Source organism: Pinus tabuliformis, chromosome Q (genome assembly GCF_031772625.1).
Source record: "Pinus tabuliformis cultivar Carrire ecotype Pingquan chromosome Q, CPIR1, whole genome shotgun sequence".
NCBI lineage: Eukaryota > Viridiplantae > Streptophyta > Pinopsida > Pinales > Pinaceae > Pinus > Pinus tabuliformis.
This window is the reverse complement of record NC_142296.1, coordinates 436,705,137-436,717,774: the sequence shown is the minus strand read 5'-3', so window position 1 is coordinate 436,717,774 and position 12,638 is coordinate 436,705,137. Positions and strand designations below refer to the sequence as shown.

The 12,638-nt window shown below is 34.2% G+C and overlaps 1 protein-coding gene across 1 annotated transcript in view; it reads left to right on the top strand.

Moving 5' to 3' along the window:
* LOC149220084 (short-chain dehydrogenase/reductase 2b-like) overlaps positions 1-12,268 on the top strand; it is a 33,359-nt gene extending 21,091 nt beyond the window's left edge. Inside the window, exons 3-6 of the mRNA XM_089384635.1 lie at positions 4,685-4,981; positions 11,134-11,214; positions 11,335-11,508; positions 11,645-12,268. Of these exons, the coding sequence (XP_089240761.1) occupies positions 4,685-4,981; positions 11,134-11,214; positions 11,335-11,508; positions 11,645-12,028 (936 nt within the window). The 3' untranslated portion in view covers positions 12,029-12,268. The remainder of the gene's footprint in view (positions 1-4,684; positions 4,982-11,133; positions 11,215-11,334; positions 11,509-11,644) is intronic.
* Positions 12,269-12,638: the final 370 nt, after the last annotated feature.

Sequence of the window (12,638 nt, the reverse complement as noted above, 5' to 3'; positions counted from 1 at the left end):
TGCAAGATGGTGAAAACTTATTATTTTTGTCTTTAAAATTTTAGATGAGTATATTGAGTCTAGGTATTTCAATATAGGTATAGTCTTTTCAATTGTGGTTCACGGTCACTAGGTGACCACTACATTCACGGGCAATAATCTAGGAAGATCCATTTGAAGGGGTAGTTCACGGGCAATAATCCGGGAATATCCACCTGAAGGGATCTACCCGCCAGCCAATATGCTAGGCCTAACCCCAAGGGCGTTGACGAGATTTGACCCCGTGACCTCCCAATTGGCAAGGTACTTAGCAACAGGGACTTGACCAATGGAGCTATCCCTTAGAGGCTAGAGCTACTCAATATAGGTATAGTTATTTATTAGAATTAGCTACTCTAACAAATGATAGGCAAAGTATTGGTATCCAAGATGAAAATTGAACAAAGATGCAAATTTTCTAAATGAAGAAGCCTAGTATATGAATAATTATGGAGGAAGATGACATTCCAATCATATATGTCATGTGTTATTAACTCTTGATGATGTATGTTACTATGTAGTAATGCTGCAATATTTTCTGATGTAAATGTCATTCCCTAGTCTGCATAGTAAGACGTGTTGTAGTTGGAAGGGAGTTTTGGCTACATGGTTTACCCCATGTACTATTTGTTGAGTACCGCACTTAAGTCTTCAATTGGCATGTGCATAGAAAATGTAAGATTGAGATGAATATATCTTGTATATATAATACTTCCCTAGAGAACTGACAAATACAACGGATGGTACCCATGTTTCTTGGTAGATGGAAGTAGGTCCATATGATGGTAAATTAATTTATACTTCATGGTCAAATTGATGGTAGGCCTTGCAGTACAATAGGTTTTTGGCCAATTTTAGGTATCAATGGTACATATGTTTTCCAATTGGTACATGATGAAATTCTTTAGACGAAGGGAGGAGCATGGACACTTTTTGGGATGGAAGAGGGTTCCATTGTTCTCACTCGAGAAAACCAAGATTGGTTGTAGGCTGGATTTTTGGAGTTAAATGAAAAATTTGCAGCAGGGAGGACAGAAAGGTCCTCACTACAAAAAAATAAAATTCGTTGGATCTTTGTCCAAGTAAACTAAGTGGCAATACTTATAGCAGAGACATCAAAGACCATGCATTTAGAACCACTATGGAAACAAAGAATAATGGTCGTGGTAGTAGCAGAGATTAAACATTGGTGGACAAGATTGTGTGGTGTCTTGAATAATAACAAACCCATGTTCATATTTTAATGTAAGTCACACATTGTAGCAAGTCTATAGTTTCATGTTTGGCTTGACATAGTGGTCCTTGAGATGTATGTACCTAGTATCTCCATGAATGGAGTTTTCCCTTGAATGTACCTAAGTCAATTGTGATGTAAACCTAATGAAGCATGTGTAACCCGTTAGTTAATGGTAATTTGAAAACCACTTTGTAAGTGTATGTTTGTGGTAAGCTGAAACCATTTGATGTGTTGCTTATGGTAAGTAGAAACCACACGAGGATGTAGTTCCTTGGGAGTGTGATGCAAAAGCATTGAGAGCATGGTTGAGGATAAGCCGATAAAACTTGGGGTATGGATGAAGGTAAGTCGATAAAAGCAAGAGCATGGTTACGACTGAGCCAAGTTAACCTAAGATGATGATGATGGAGATGTAGAGGGAGTTAAATGTACATGTACATGTATGAAGGTGCGATGGTTAAATGAAACATCTACGTGAAGGACATCCTAGTACACTGATGGTTGCAATAACTAGTTACCTGTACATTCCGTTGGATAGTTGTTCCTTTATATGCATGCCGACATTTTGATAATGTTTGAAAATGCTAGGTTGGACCATTGCTAGACTTTACTAATCAAAATTAAGACTAGTCGTTAAGAGGGAGTGTTAGAGAATATAACCCCTACTCTTACGTGTGATGAATGTTTTGAGAAGGAGTTTGTTCCTAGGCTTTAGGAGGTCATTAGATCTAGTTAAGTTGAAAGATATTGTCCAACTAAGTAGCATTTATATTGGTGTGTAGTTGAGAGATTTGTTCAACCAAGTTTTTTTTTTCACGTGTGGTTCACGGATACCGGCGGTCACTAGGTGGCCGCTACATCCACGAAAATATCTGAGCTTGATCAAGGGTATCAAGTCCCTTGGCCAATAGCTAAGCCTAACCCCAAGGGCTTCGGGGAGAATTGACCATGTGACTTCCCAAATGACGAGGCACTTATTTGACCAGTTGAGCTAACCCTTGGGGTTGTTCAACCAAGTTGTTTGTGGGATCAAGATAATTTCTCTATGTTGAGAAAACATTCATGTATTTATATTGTAACATTATTTGATTAATACAAGTGTGTTTATGAAATTTTAATTTAAGCACCATGCAATGAACCAATGATTGGTTTATTGTGTTTTCATCTTGTCCATTAAATATTACATTATTCTAATTCAATTGATAAGTCAAAAATGTAGTAAGCCACCTTTCTACATGGTGCTTAATATTTGTTAGGAGGTAGATGTGTAATTCTTCAGTGCTAAACATAGAGTTAACAAGTATCTTTTGAAAAAGATATTAATGAAAGAGACATGTAATACCTTTCATTTTTGAAGATGCAGTTGATGTGTGTCATTTAAAATATACATATATTCGTAACACCAATAAGAAGTGAAAAATGAAAAATAAAAATATTTCTGTGTAAAAGAAAAATTTAGGAAAAAATGCAGCAAAATTAATTAAAAGTAAAAACAATATACAATGAGTGTGATTGTGTACTTCATCGTTTAATATGGAGTTGATGCATAGAAATTTATGATGGATTTACAATGGTGATTATCTTTATATTTTGACTAGTATAAAAAAGAAAGTCAACATTACTAAAATAAGAACCCATTCTCATAAGTTTCATATCAACATTAGTTGATCGATAACCTTAAGAATTTGTCATCTTTGTGATACTAAGAGGTCGGATAAATGAATCTGTTATTTTTGTGACACTAAAAAATGTGGAATATGAAAAACACTTTCTCTTACAATGCCTTGATTATATGGAAATTGAATCTCAATTTCAAAAGATTTATCACAACATTAACCTTTTTAACATTTTAACTCGTCAAAGTTATGGTAATTTTGAAAGGCTTCTCTTAATGCTTTTAAAGTATATAAATAAAATTTAAAACCGTCCAAGTAATTTTTTACTTTTTCAAAGTTCTGATAAACCAATTTTAATTTTAATAGGCATTAACCACAACCACCATCATCATTACCAATTATTTAAAATTTTCAATATACAAATAAATATTTATTGTATTTTTCACCCAAATAATATTTATCAATTTTCAAACATGATATCATATTTCAAAATAATTAATTTAAAACATGGCAACTTCAAATATTACGCATTTTTTTGGAAAGTTTTTGCAGTTTATTTTCAAACCTAATTTGTCTAAAATTTGGTAGGGGTTCATTGAAATCACAAGTTTGACAGGGGAACTCTTCACAATAGAAGTGACACAAAGGTTTTTGAGGGTGCTGAATCTATATATCCAATCAAAAAACAATTTAAACAACGCAATTCAAGATTGAGCCATACTTTTTCCACTAGATTCTGATAAAAAGTCCATGAAAACTCCAAAAAATCACACTTAAAACTACTTTTTCTGATATTTCAATTTAAATAATTAAACTAATAAAAATTGATTAATTAATTTAATAAATAATATATAAATATTTTTATAAAAAATATTAAATATCCATATATAAAAATGGTTGAATCTGAAATGTTCCAGATCTAACCATCCAATGACATTTATAAATCTCCTCACACCAAAGGTCATTTATAATTCAAAAAAGGAAAAAGAAAAGCAGGGATGAACGGAAATCTCTTCCTATATTCAAAAAACACAGCTAAAACTTATGAACCAGGACAAACGGAAAGTCTGCAGTCTAGAAGGTCAACTTACTCCGCCGCCATCTTGAGTCACCACAAATATAATAGTCTGCGGTCTAGAAGGTCTACTTACTCCGCCGCCATCTTGAATCACCACAAATATAATAGTCTGCGGTCTAGAAGGTCAACTTACTCCGCCGCCATCTTGAGTCACCACAAATATAATAGTCTGCGGTCTAGAAGGTCTACTTACTCCGCCGCCATCTTGAATCACCACAAATATAATAGTCTGCGGTCTAGAAGGTCAACTTACTCCGCCGCCATCTTGATTCACCACAAATATAATAGTCTGCGGTCTAGAAGGTCAACTTACTCCGCCGCCATCTTGATTCACCACAAATATAATAATAATAATGTTCTAGTACAACGAATATAGTGTTTCTCTTTTACTTTTCCTCTGTTTCATTCCCTGAGATTGACTTTTAGCAGAATAACTCAATGACACACCTCCCCATAGAGCTCATGTACCATCCGATGATATTTTGGAACTCCTTCAATCAAAAGTTATGAGAGCTATACGCACTATTAATTCCAATGCCAACCATCATTTTTTCAAAGGGCATAGTAGCTATCTTTCATTTTATACTGCTCGAGTCTCCTAATTTCTTTCTATCTCTAAGCATTTAGAAGATCTTCGCGGAACGAAAATGGTGAGTTCATGCTCTCGACAGAGAGTTAGTTGGTAGCTTATCATGTCGATTAGATATATAACAAACTGTTAATTTGTGATGATAGGATAAATCCTCGTGTGACGCAACAGATGAATGGTGGACGAAAGAGACAGTGGGTGTGGTAACAGGGGCCAACAGAGGAATAGGGTTGGAGATCGCTCGTTTACTTGCAGACAAAGGTATCACTGTTGTTCTCACTGCTCGTTGCAGGCAGCAGCAAGACTTGTCTCCACAATCTCGTGCTCTCATGGAAGAAGGAAGAAAAAATGTGGTGTTTCATACACTCGATATACAGAGGGATGACAGTGTTACCGATTTTGCCCAATGGTTGAAGAATGAATTCGGTGGCCTTGATATTCTGGTATTCTTTCTTTTCTCCGTTTTGACTATAATTGATCTACTTCGTCCCCCATATACCAATGAAATGTATGCTCTTTCACAATGGCAGGGGCATTTTGGAATGGATAAACTAAGTAATTATGTTGCAGAGTTTAGTGGAGTTTACTGTCATTTCTCTGTTGTATAATTGCTATGACTCTGCTGTCTGTAATATGCTGTTTGCAATTTGACCAATTGAGTAGGTTGATGTGGTTTTGATCTTCTACTTTCTGATTTTAGTATGTGGATCTCTATTTCCTATTTTTCTGGTTCACTCTAAATCATTTACGGTTTGGTTTACCTTTCCAGCCAGAGTCATTTACTGAATACTTAGCCGATTGAAATTCTATATTGTATATATGATTGAAATTCTATATTGTAGATATATATGTTTTTTTCTTTCTTTATTTCTTTTCTTTTGCCTACAGGAAATTGGTCTCTTTTTTTCTTCTTTTCTTTTAGCTCACAATTATACTCCCGGAATGCTTAGACTTGAAGCCATTACAACAATGCTCATATCAGGCCAGCCCACAATTATACTCACAAAATGGTTAGATCAGTGTTTTAAAACTGGGCTGGTCTGAATCGGATTCACCCTGGTAGACCGAGTCAAACCCCTGCCCGGGTCGGCTAGGTTGAAAAACCAGTTCGGCTGCTGGTCCATCACCGAACCGGTCGAGTCGGAGACCGATTCGGCCGGTTCAGTCGAGCCCTTCTTAAACCGGCCGAGCTAGTCTGCCGGAAAAAAGGCGGCAACTCAGACTTCAAACTCAATTCTTTTTAGTTGTTGTTGTTGTTTTTTTTTTTTTTTTTCTTAATGCCTCTACCCCTCTCCCAAGCCTATAAAAGTGACCCAACCCCTTCACATTTACTCACAACTATCTCATTGCATTTGTGTGAACATTTGTGGGGAGTTTGTGAAGAGTTGGAGTTGGTTTCTGGAGCAATAGTGAGGATGAGCGATGGGTTTGTCCGTTTGACTCTGATTCAGAGTCTGAGCCAGATAATCTTGCATTGTTTAGTAGTATGACTAGTGATATTTTGTTGTAGAGGCCATTTAGAGCCTCCTTGGTTATCTGTTTTTGTTTTGATCTATATATTACATGTATTGGACAGTGCACTAGGTGTCATTTTGATATAATAGATATTTTCATGAGCATACTTTGATCATATGTTGTCTTCTTTCTATATTCTAATGCTTTGAGTTTGGAAACATGAATGAAAATCTTTAAAAATATGTTTTTTTCATTAAAAAAAATAAAATATTTATTGTATTTTTTACAACGACCGAGTCATTGAAATCAACTAGGCTGAGTCGATACCGAGTTGGAGTCAGAGTCGACCCTCGGCGGTTCTGAATCTGAATCGAAGGTTTAAAACTATAGGTTAAAGTTGAAGCCATTACAACAATGCTCGTATCAGGCCAGACCACAATTATACTCATAGAATAGATAGACTTGAAGTCATTATCACAATTATACTAACAAAATGCTTAGACTTAAAGCCATTACAATAATATTATTCAAGATGTCAAAATTTAACATGTTATTAGCTGAATTTGAACCTGGGTGGTAGGATAACAGTAATTCAACTTAGCCTTTTCATTCTTTCTGTATTGTACTATTGAGTAATTTGTGTCCATCCTTTTGATGCCGACTTCAAGAACCAGGAACCCAATGCTTTTAGGCTAGTCTTTGCTTTTAGACAGCTTTTGATCTAGCAGCAAATGATATGAAAACTAGATATTTCATATGGAGGGTTTATTATACAGTAGCGTTTCAAGGTGTTTTTTTTTAAATAAGAAGCATCTTTCGTAACTGGAGGACTTGATTTGAGGAGAACCCCCTAATATACTCGGTTAAAATGCAGGATAGAGGATAACCATGAGCATAATCGCTGCTCTGTGAGGGTAACCATGAGACATAATCTCTGCTCTGTGAGAGTAAACATGGGGAATGTGAAGGTCAGGAGAAATTACTACTTTGTTAGATTCAGAAAAATGATAAAACAACAATTATGAGATGATGCAAGCATTCTCGTTGAGAGCTAAGCCAAGATTTCCAGCTTCCTATGCCAAATGAATTTAGCAATTTGTTTTTCATTTGATTGAAAGATTATGTTTTCACCTTCCATAACCTACCTGTGAAGGTGATTGTTGTTTGCAAATTTAATCATTGTATGTTATAATATAAAATTCCTACGGCAATTCAACTACTTGGGTTGACTTTGCTAAACGTGGCTTAACTTGCAATTTTACTAACTCTTAACACTTTTTGGTTGAAGTTCTAATGTTTTCCTTTGTAATCCTTGTTTTGAGTTTTTGAAGTTAGCTCTGGAAGTTAAATGATTTTGTTTTTAGAAGAACAATATATACATTAGTGTTTAAATCAATTTTGATATACTGCCATTTTGAAAACAGTTTTCCTTTACAATTAGTTATCTCCTATGTTTTCGCTGTTGATTTCACTATCATATAAAATACGTTCTAACACTTAAAATTTCAAATTATGTTTTTAGACTCTTCAACTCCATACTTCTGCTAAAAGTCAATCTCAGGGAATTAACTTTGTTTCTCTCTTTCTGTATTTGTACTTTCTGTATTGTACTATTGAGTAATTTGTGTCCATCCTTTTGATCCGGACTTCCAGAATCAGGAACCTAATGCTTTTAGGCTACTTTTGCTTTTAGACAGCTTTTGATCGAGCAGCTATCAAATGAGATGTCACGCTAGATTTTTCATATGGAGGGTTTGTTATATAGTAGCATTTCAGGGTGATTTTTGAAAATCAGAAGCATCTTCGTACGTGGAGGACATGATCTGAGGAGAACCCTCTTATATATTTAGTTAAAATGCATGATACAGGATAACCATGAGACATAGTCGTTAATCTGTGACGGTAACCACCATGGAGGATGTGTGAGACACAGTCGTTTATCTGTGACGGTAACCACCATGGGGAATGTCAATGTCAGAAGAAATTACTACCCTGTTGGAATCGCAAAAATGATACAAAAACAATTATGAGATAAGACCAACACTCTCATTGAGAACTAAGCCAAGATTTCCAGCTTCCTATGCCAGATGAATTTAGCAATGTGCTTTTCATTTAATTGCAAGATTATGTTTTCACCTTCAATAACCTGTGAATGACATCGTTGGTTGCAAATTTAATCATTGTATACTGTTACAAAATTCCTGCCTGCCCTTGCTTAACATGACTTAAATTTTAAGTAATTTTATTACTTTTAAAGGTTTTTTTTGGTAAGTTTTATTTATTGTTGTGGATGAAGATATTGGGAGTAAAGTGTGTTAGTGATCACAGGTTTGTTCAATGTTTTGGGTTAACCTTTTATCTATTTTCAAAAACTTGAAGTTTAACGGATGGCAATACATAGTTCTCCAAAAATCTTCATCAACAACAATTTTAACTCAACAATGCTCAAGAAGATTTTTAACTCAACAATGCTCAATAAATTTAGAAAATATTTCATTGCTCGAAATTTTGGCGATGAGGATGAATGGGAGGGGTTTGGTTTTTTTTAATGGGCGTGTAGGTAGTGAAAATTTGGCAATGATGATGTATTTGGGGGTTTGGTTTTTTTAATGAGTTTTAAAGTATTGAAAATATAATGGGTATTATCAAAGATATTTAAAAGTAAGATAACCTTACTATATTTGTATTATAAGGAAAATTTTTGGAATTTTCTATTACTATTTAATTTCAGTACAAGTTAAGCCAATATAACCCGATTTTATTATTAAGTCCAAATAATGTGTACTCAATTTTAGTTTTTTAAGATGTTTAATAAATTTGAGGTTATGATGGATTTATGTCATATTCCTTTTTCCAATGAAAATTATATCAAATTTTATTTTTCTAGATGTTTAGTAAATTTGAAATTAGCATGAATTTATGTTATATTTTTTTTCTAATGAATATTGTATTAAATTTTATTTTTGTTAATCTCTTTAAATGTTAGATTATAGATTTTTTGTGATTTATATTGTAAATAATAATATTTTTCGGATTAATTACATTAGGATTTGGAACCAATTAATGTGGTTCATCCTTAGGATAAAGTTGGTTCCAAAGGTAAACTAAATCCTACTTATGTGATTAATCCGAAAGACATTATTAATCTCTTTAGATGTTTAATAAATTTGAAAATAGACCAAATCCTAATAATGTGATTAATCCAAAAAACATTTTATTAATCTCTTTAAATATTTAATAAAATTAAAATTAAAATGACACTCTTTAAATATTTAATAAATTTGAAATTAAAATAGATTTATGCCATATTCCTTCTTCCAATCCTTTATTAGTTGTTTCTTCCGCATCAAATATCCTTCATTAGCAGTTTCTTCGGCATCAAATTTTCTCCCTTCTTGTTTCTCCATTTAGATGAGTATATTTACTCTATTATTAGAATGAAAGGTCTTTCTCATTTGTTGCTTTAGGTCTTGAATTCACTTATGTATTTCCTTCAATTTCCTTATTCTTTGAAGCTTTAAATATTCCATTTTGATGTTGAGAGGGGGATGCATAGTCCAATTAAGGACAAAATCAAGTGAACAGGGATAGGTAGAGACTTGAGAGAGTAAAGCAGGGATAAACTAGATTTGGGAGACTTGGATTAGAAACCCTAAAGAGATAGGGTCCATAAGAATTGCAAGGGATGTTGACCAAGGATGTGTCAACTAGTAGAGTTGGCCAAAAATGGGAATAAAGTGAAACACTCAACCAAGGATCTTAATAAAAGCAAACCAAACACAATGCAAGGAAAATATACTAAAATAAGACATATATACTTTGAATTGGAAAAATGAAATTGCCAACTGTAATGAATATTCACCATGATTATAATCCAAATGCTCCATGTACCTACAAGAGGAATCGTAACTAAAAGAGGTCGAGTTTAAGAGCATGTGGAGAAGGAGCAAGGGTCTTGTGAACTAACTCTCCACTTGGCTTTTATGAGGCATCTTCTTATGGAAGATCCAATGAGACATGACAATATCTTAATTAAAGAACAAGGGAGATCTAAAGTACAGGTTGATCATATTTTTTAGGGTTAATGGGGTGAACTCTTGCATTTTCCTTATTTGTTACATATTTATCTACTGTTTGGTTTTGGCCTCCTGGAATTTGGAAGCAATACAAAATTTCCAATTTATCTTATTGCATTCTAATTCAAGTAACTATGGATGCTAGTTAAAGATATCGAGGAGTTTTACTTTGGAGAATGAGGTTGATAATTATCAATGAATCCCCGCGTGGTCAATCTCAAACCTTAATGAAATTGGTTGACATTAGACATTGAAGCAAACCCATTAACTTCAATTACATTATTTGAGGCTATATCGAGGCTCAATATAGATTTGTATACAATTATCCCCTAAAATTATAGAAAACTCTTTCGACACTTGCTACCTCATTTAATAATATAAAATATTAACTATAATAAATAATACCATTAATAATATTAAATATATTCTTACATACAGACTGGCATTATCTTTTATGCAATTCAAATGTAGTACAGCACTGAGCAAATGCTGTAGCCTGTAGTGCATACTATATGTTGGATGCCAATTTTTGGGTGCAGCTGAATCCAAATTCTGTAAGATGTCATTCGGGGGTTTTCAAGTAAATCTGATATATAAATGTACTGAGAATCGAACTACATGCAATACTGGATCACCGCCTAACTGAGACTCCTATTATTAAGTATATATTTTGAACGACATGCTAATAGTAAGAGCCTTATATCTATGAAAAATAAACACAACTCTGAAGACACATAAGTTTCTTAAAGTTGATCCTCGGTCACTGTCCTCTTTTCGACCAGATCTTTTAGAGCCATCCAAATCCTTTCATCTTTTAGAGCCATCCAAATCCTTTCAGATTTAGTCTCTAGCTCTTATTCCTGTGAACGGTTTATAAAAAAAAAAAAAAAAAAATCATTCAAGGCATCTCTATATTCAAACTTCCATAGCAGGATATAGCTCAGGGGAGAGAGATCATGAATTTTTTCTTTCTTTCTGCCCATTATTTAGAGATTAATGGGTCACCATTCAATTCTCTAGTTGGTGTCAATGGAATTAACAGAGATCTCTTTGCTAAATTACAGATCAACAATGCGGCAGTAGGGGGCGCGAACTTCCACTGGGATCTGCTGGAGAAGAGCCAGATGGATTTTAGAAAGCTAATTGTATTGCAACCTTATTGGAGTTTGATTTTCTTCTGAACCCTATTAAAATCTGTAATTACTCTCTAAATGTTACCAGAACAACTAAGAATTAATTTCCCCAACCATACAATTGGTTCACAGGTAGATGGCTTGTGGGCAGAGGGGATTACAGAGGACGGCCAGACTGCCAAAGAATGCCTGGGTACAAATTACTTTGGTACAAAGAGAATAAGCAAAGCTCTGATTCCACTTCTGAAGCCTTCTACTGCTGGACCACGTATAGTCAATGTGTCTTCGGTCTTGGGCCTACTTAGGGTATAACTAATTAATTAATGGTTTTTTTTTTAAGTAAAAAGTCATTTGTTCAATTAGTGATTTTGATGATTGCTGTGGAGTAAAGTAATATGTAAATTTTTAACAAATTAATGATTTGTTTTGTTTTCCTTAACAGTTTTTGAGAGGTGAAACATTGCAGAAGCAACTTTCAGACATTGAAAACATTAGTGAAGAGTTTATAGATTGCATTGTGAAGCAGTACATGGAGGATATTGAGAGAGGTGCAGACCTGAGGGACAGCGTGTGGCCGGTTAGGTTTCCAACATATTCTCTATCCAAAGTGATATTGAATGCATACACTCGTCTTCTGGCTCGGGAGCTGAAAGGAAAGGCATGTGTTAACAGCGTGCACCCTGGTTACGTCAGGACTTCCATGACATTCAATACCGGCGATATTTCACCTGTTCAAGGAGCAGAAAATGTGGTGAGAGTGGCCTTGCTCCCACCCGGTGGACCTACTGGCCAAAACTTTCTGGAAACACAAATTGCTCACTTCTAAATTCTGTTATGCTCTGCTAGATTGAGTGTAAGAGAATTTATCAGAAAAGTTTTCCTATGCTAGATTGAACCGAAGCTCATATTTGTCCTGAAATAATGAGATCTTGGTCTTTATGCGTATTCCAAAATTATAAACATATTAAAATAATTGTTTGAATAGATTTACAGATAGCATATTATATTGAAAGAAAATAACTCTGTTAAATGTCACTCTGTATTTATTATTATAAAGTCATGCATGACATGCTTGGGACAAGTCGATTGGGTACTTTTGTTATAATTTTTCTCGATGAGATGTTTCAGAATATGAAATTTGGAGGGCATAAAAGAGGAAATATTTAGGTATTTAGGGTAGATATTTCTGCACCAGATTTGTAAAATTGGATATTTATTGTGTAAATTTATGTTTGAGTAGAAACCAAAATAAATAAATTTTGGGAGAAATAGACGTGATGAAGGAAGAAGTAAAAGGTAGACCTAGTGAAGGCAGTAAAAGCTAGCAAACCTGGTTAAGGAAGTAGTAAATAGATTTAGTGAAAGAAGAAGCAACTAATAGACATTGTAAAGAAGCAAGAAAATTCAGTGAAGTAGGTTTGTTCCTACAAATATTT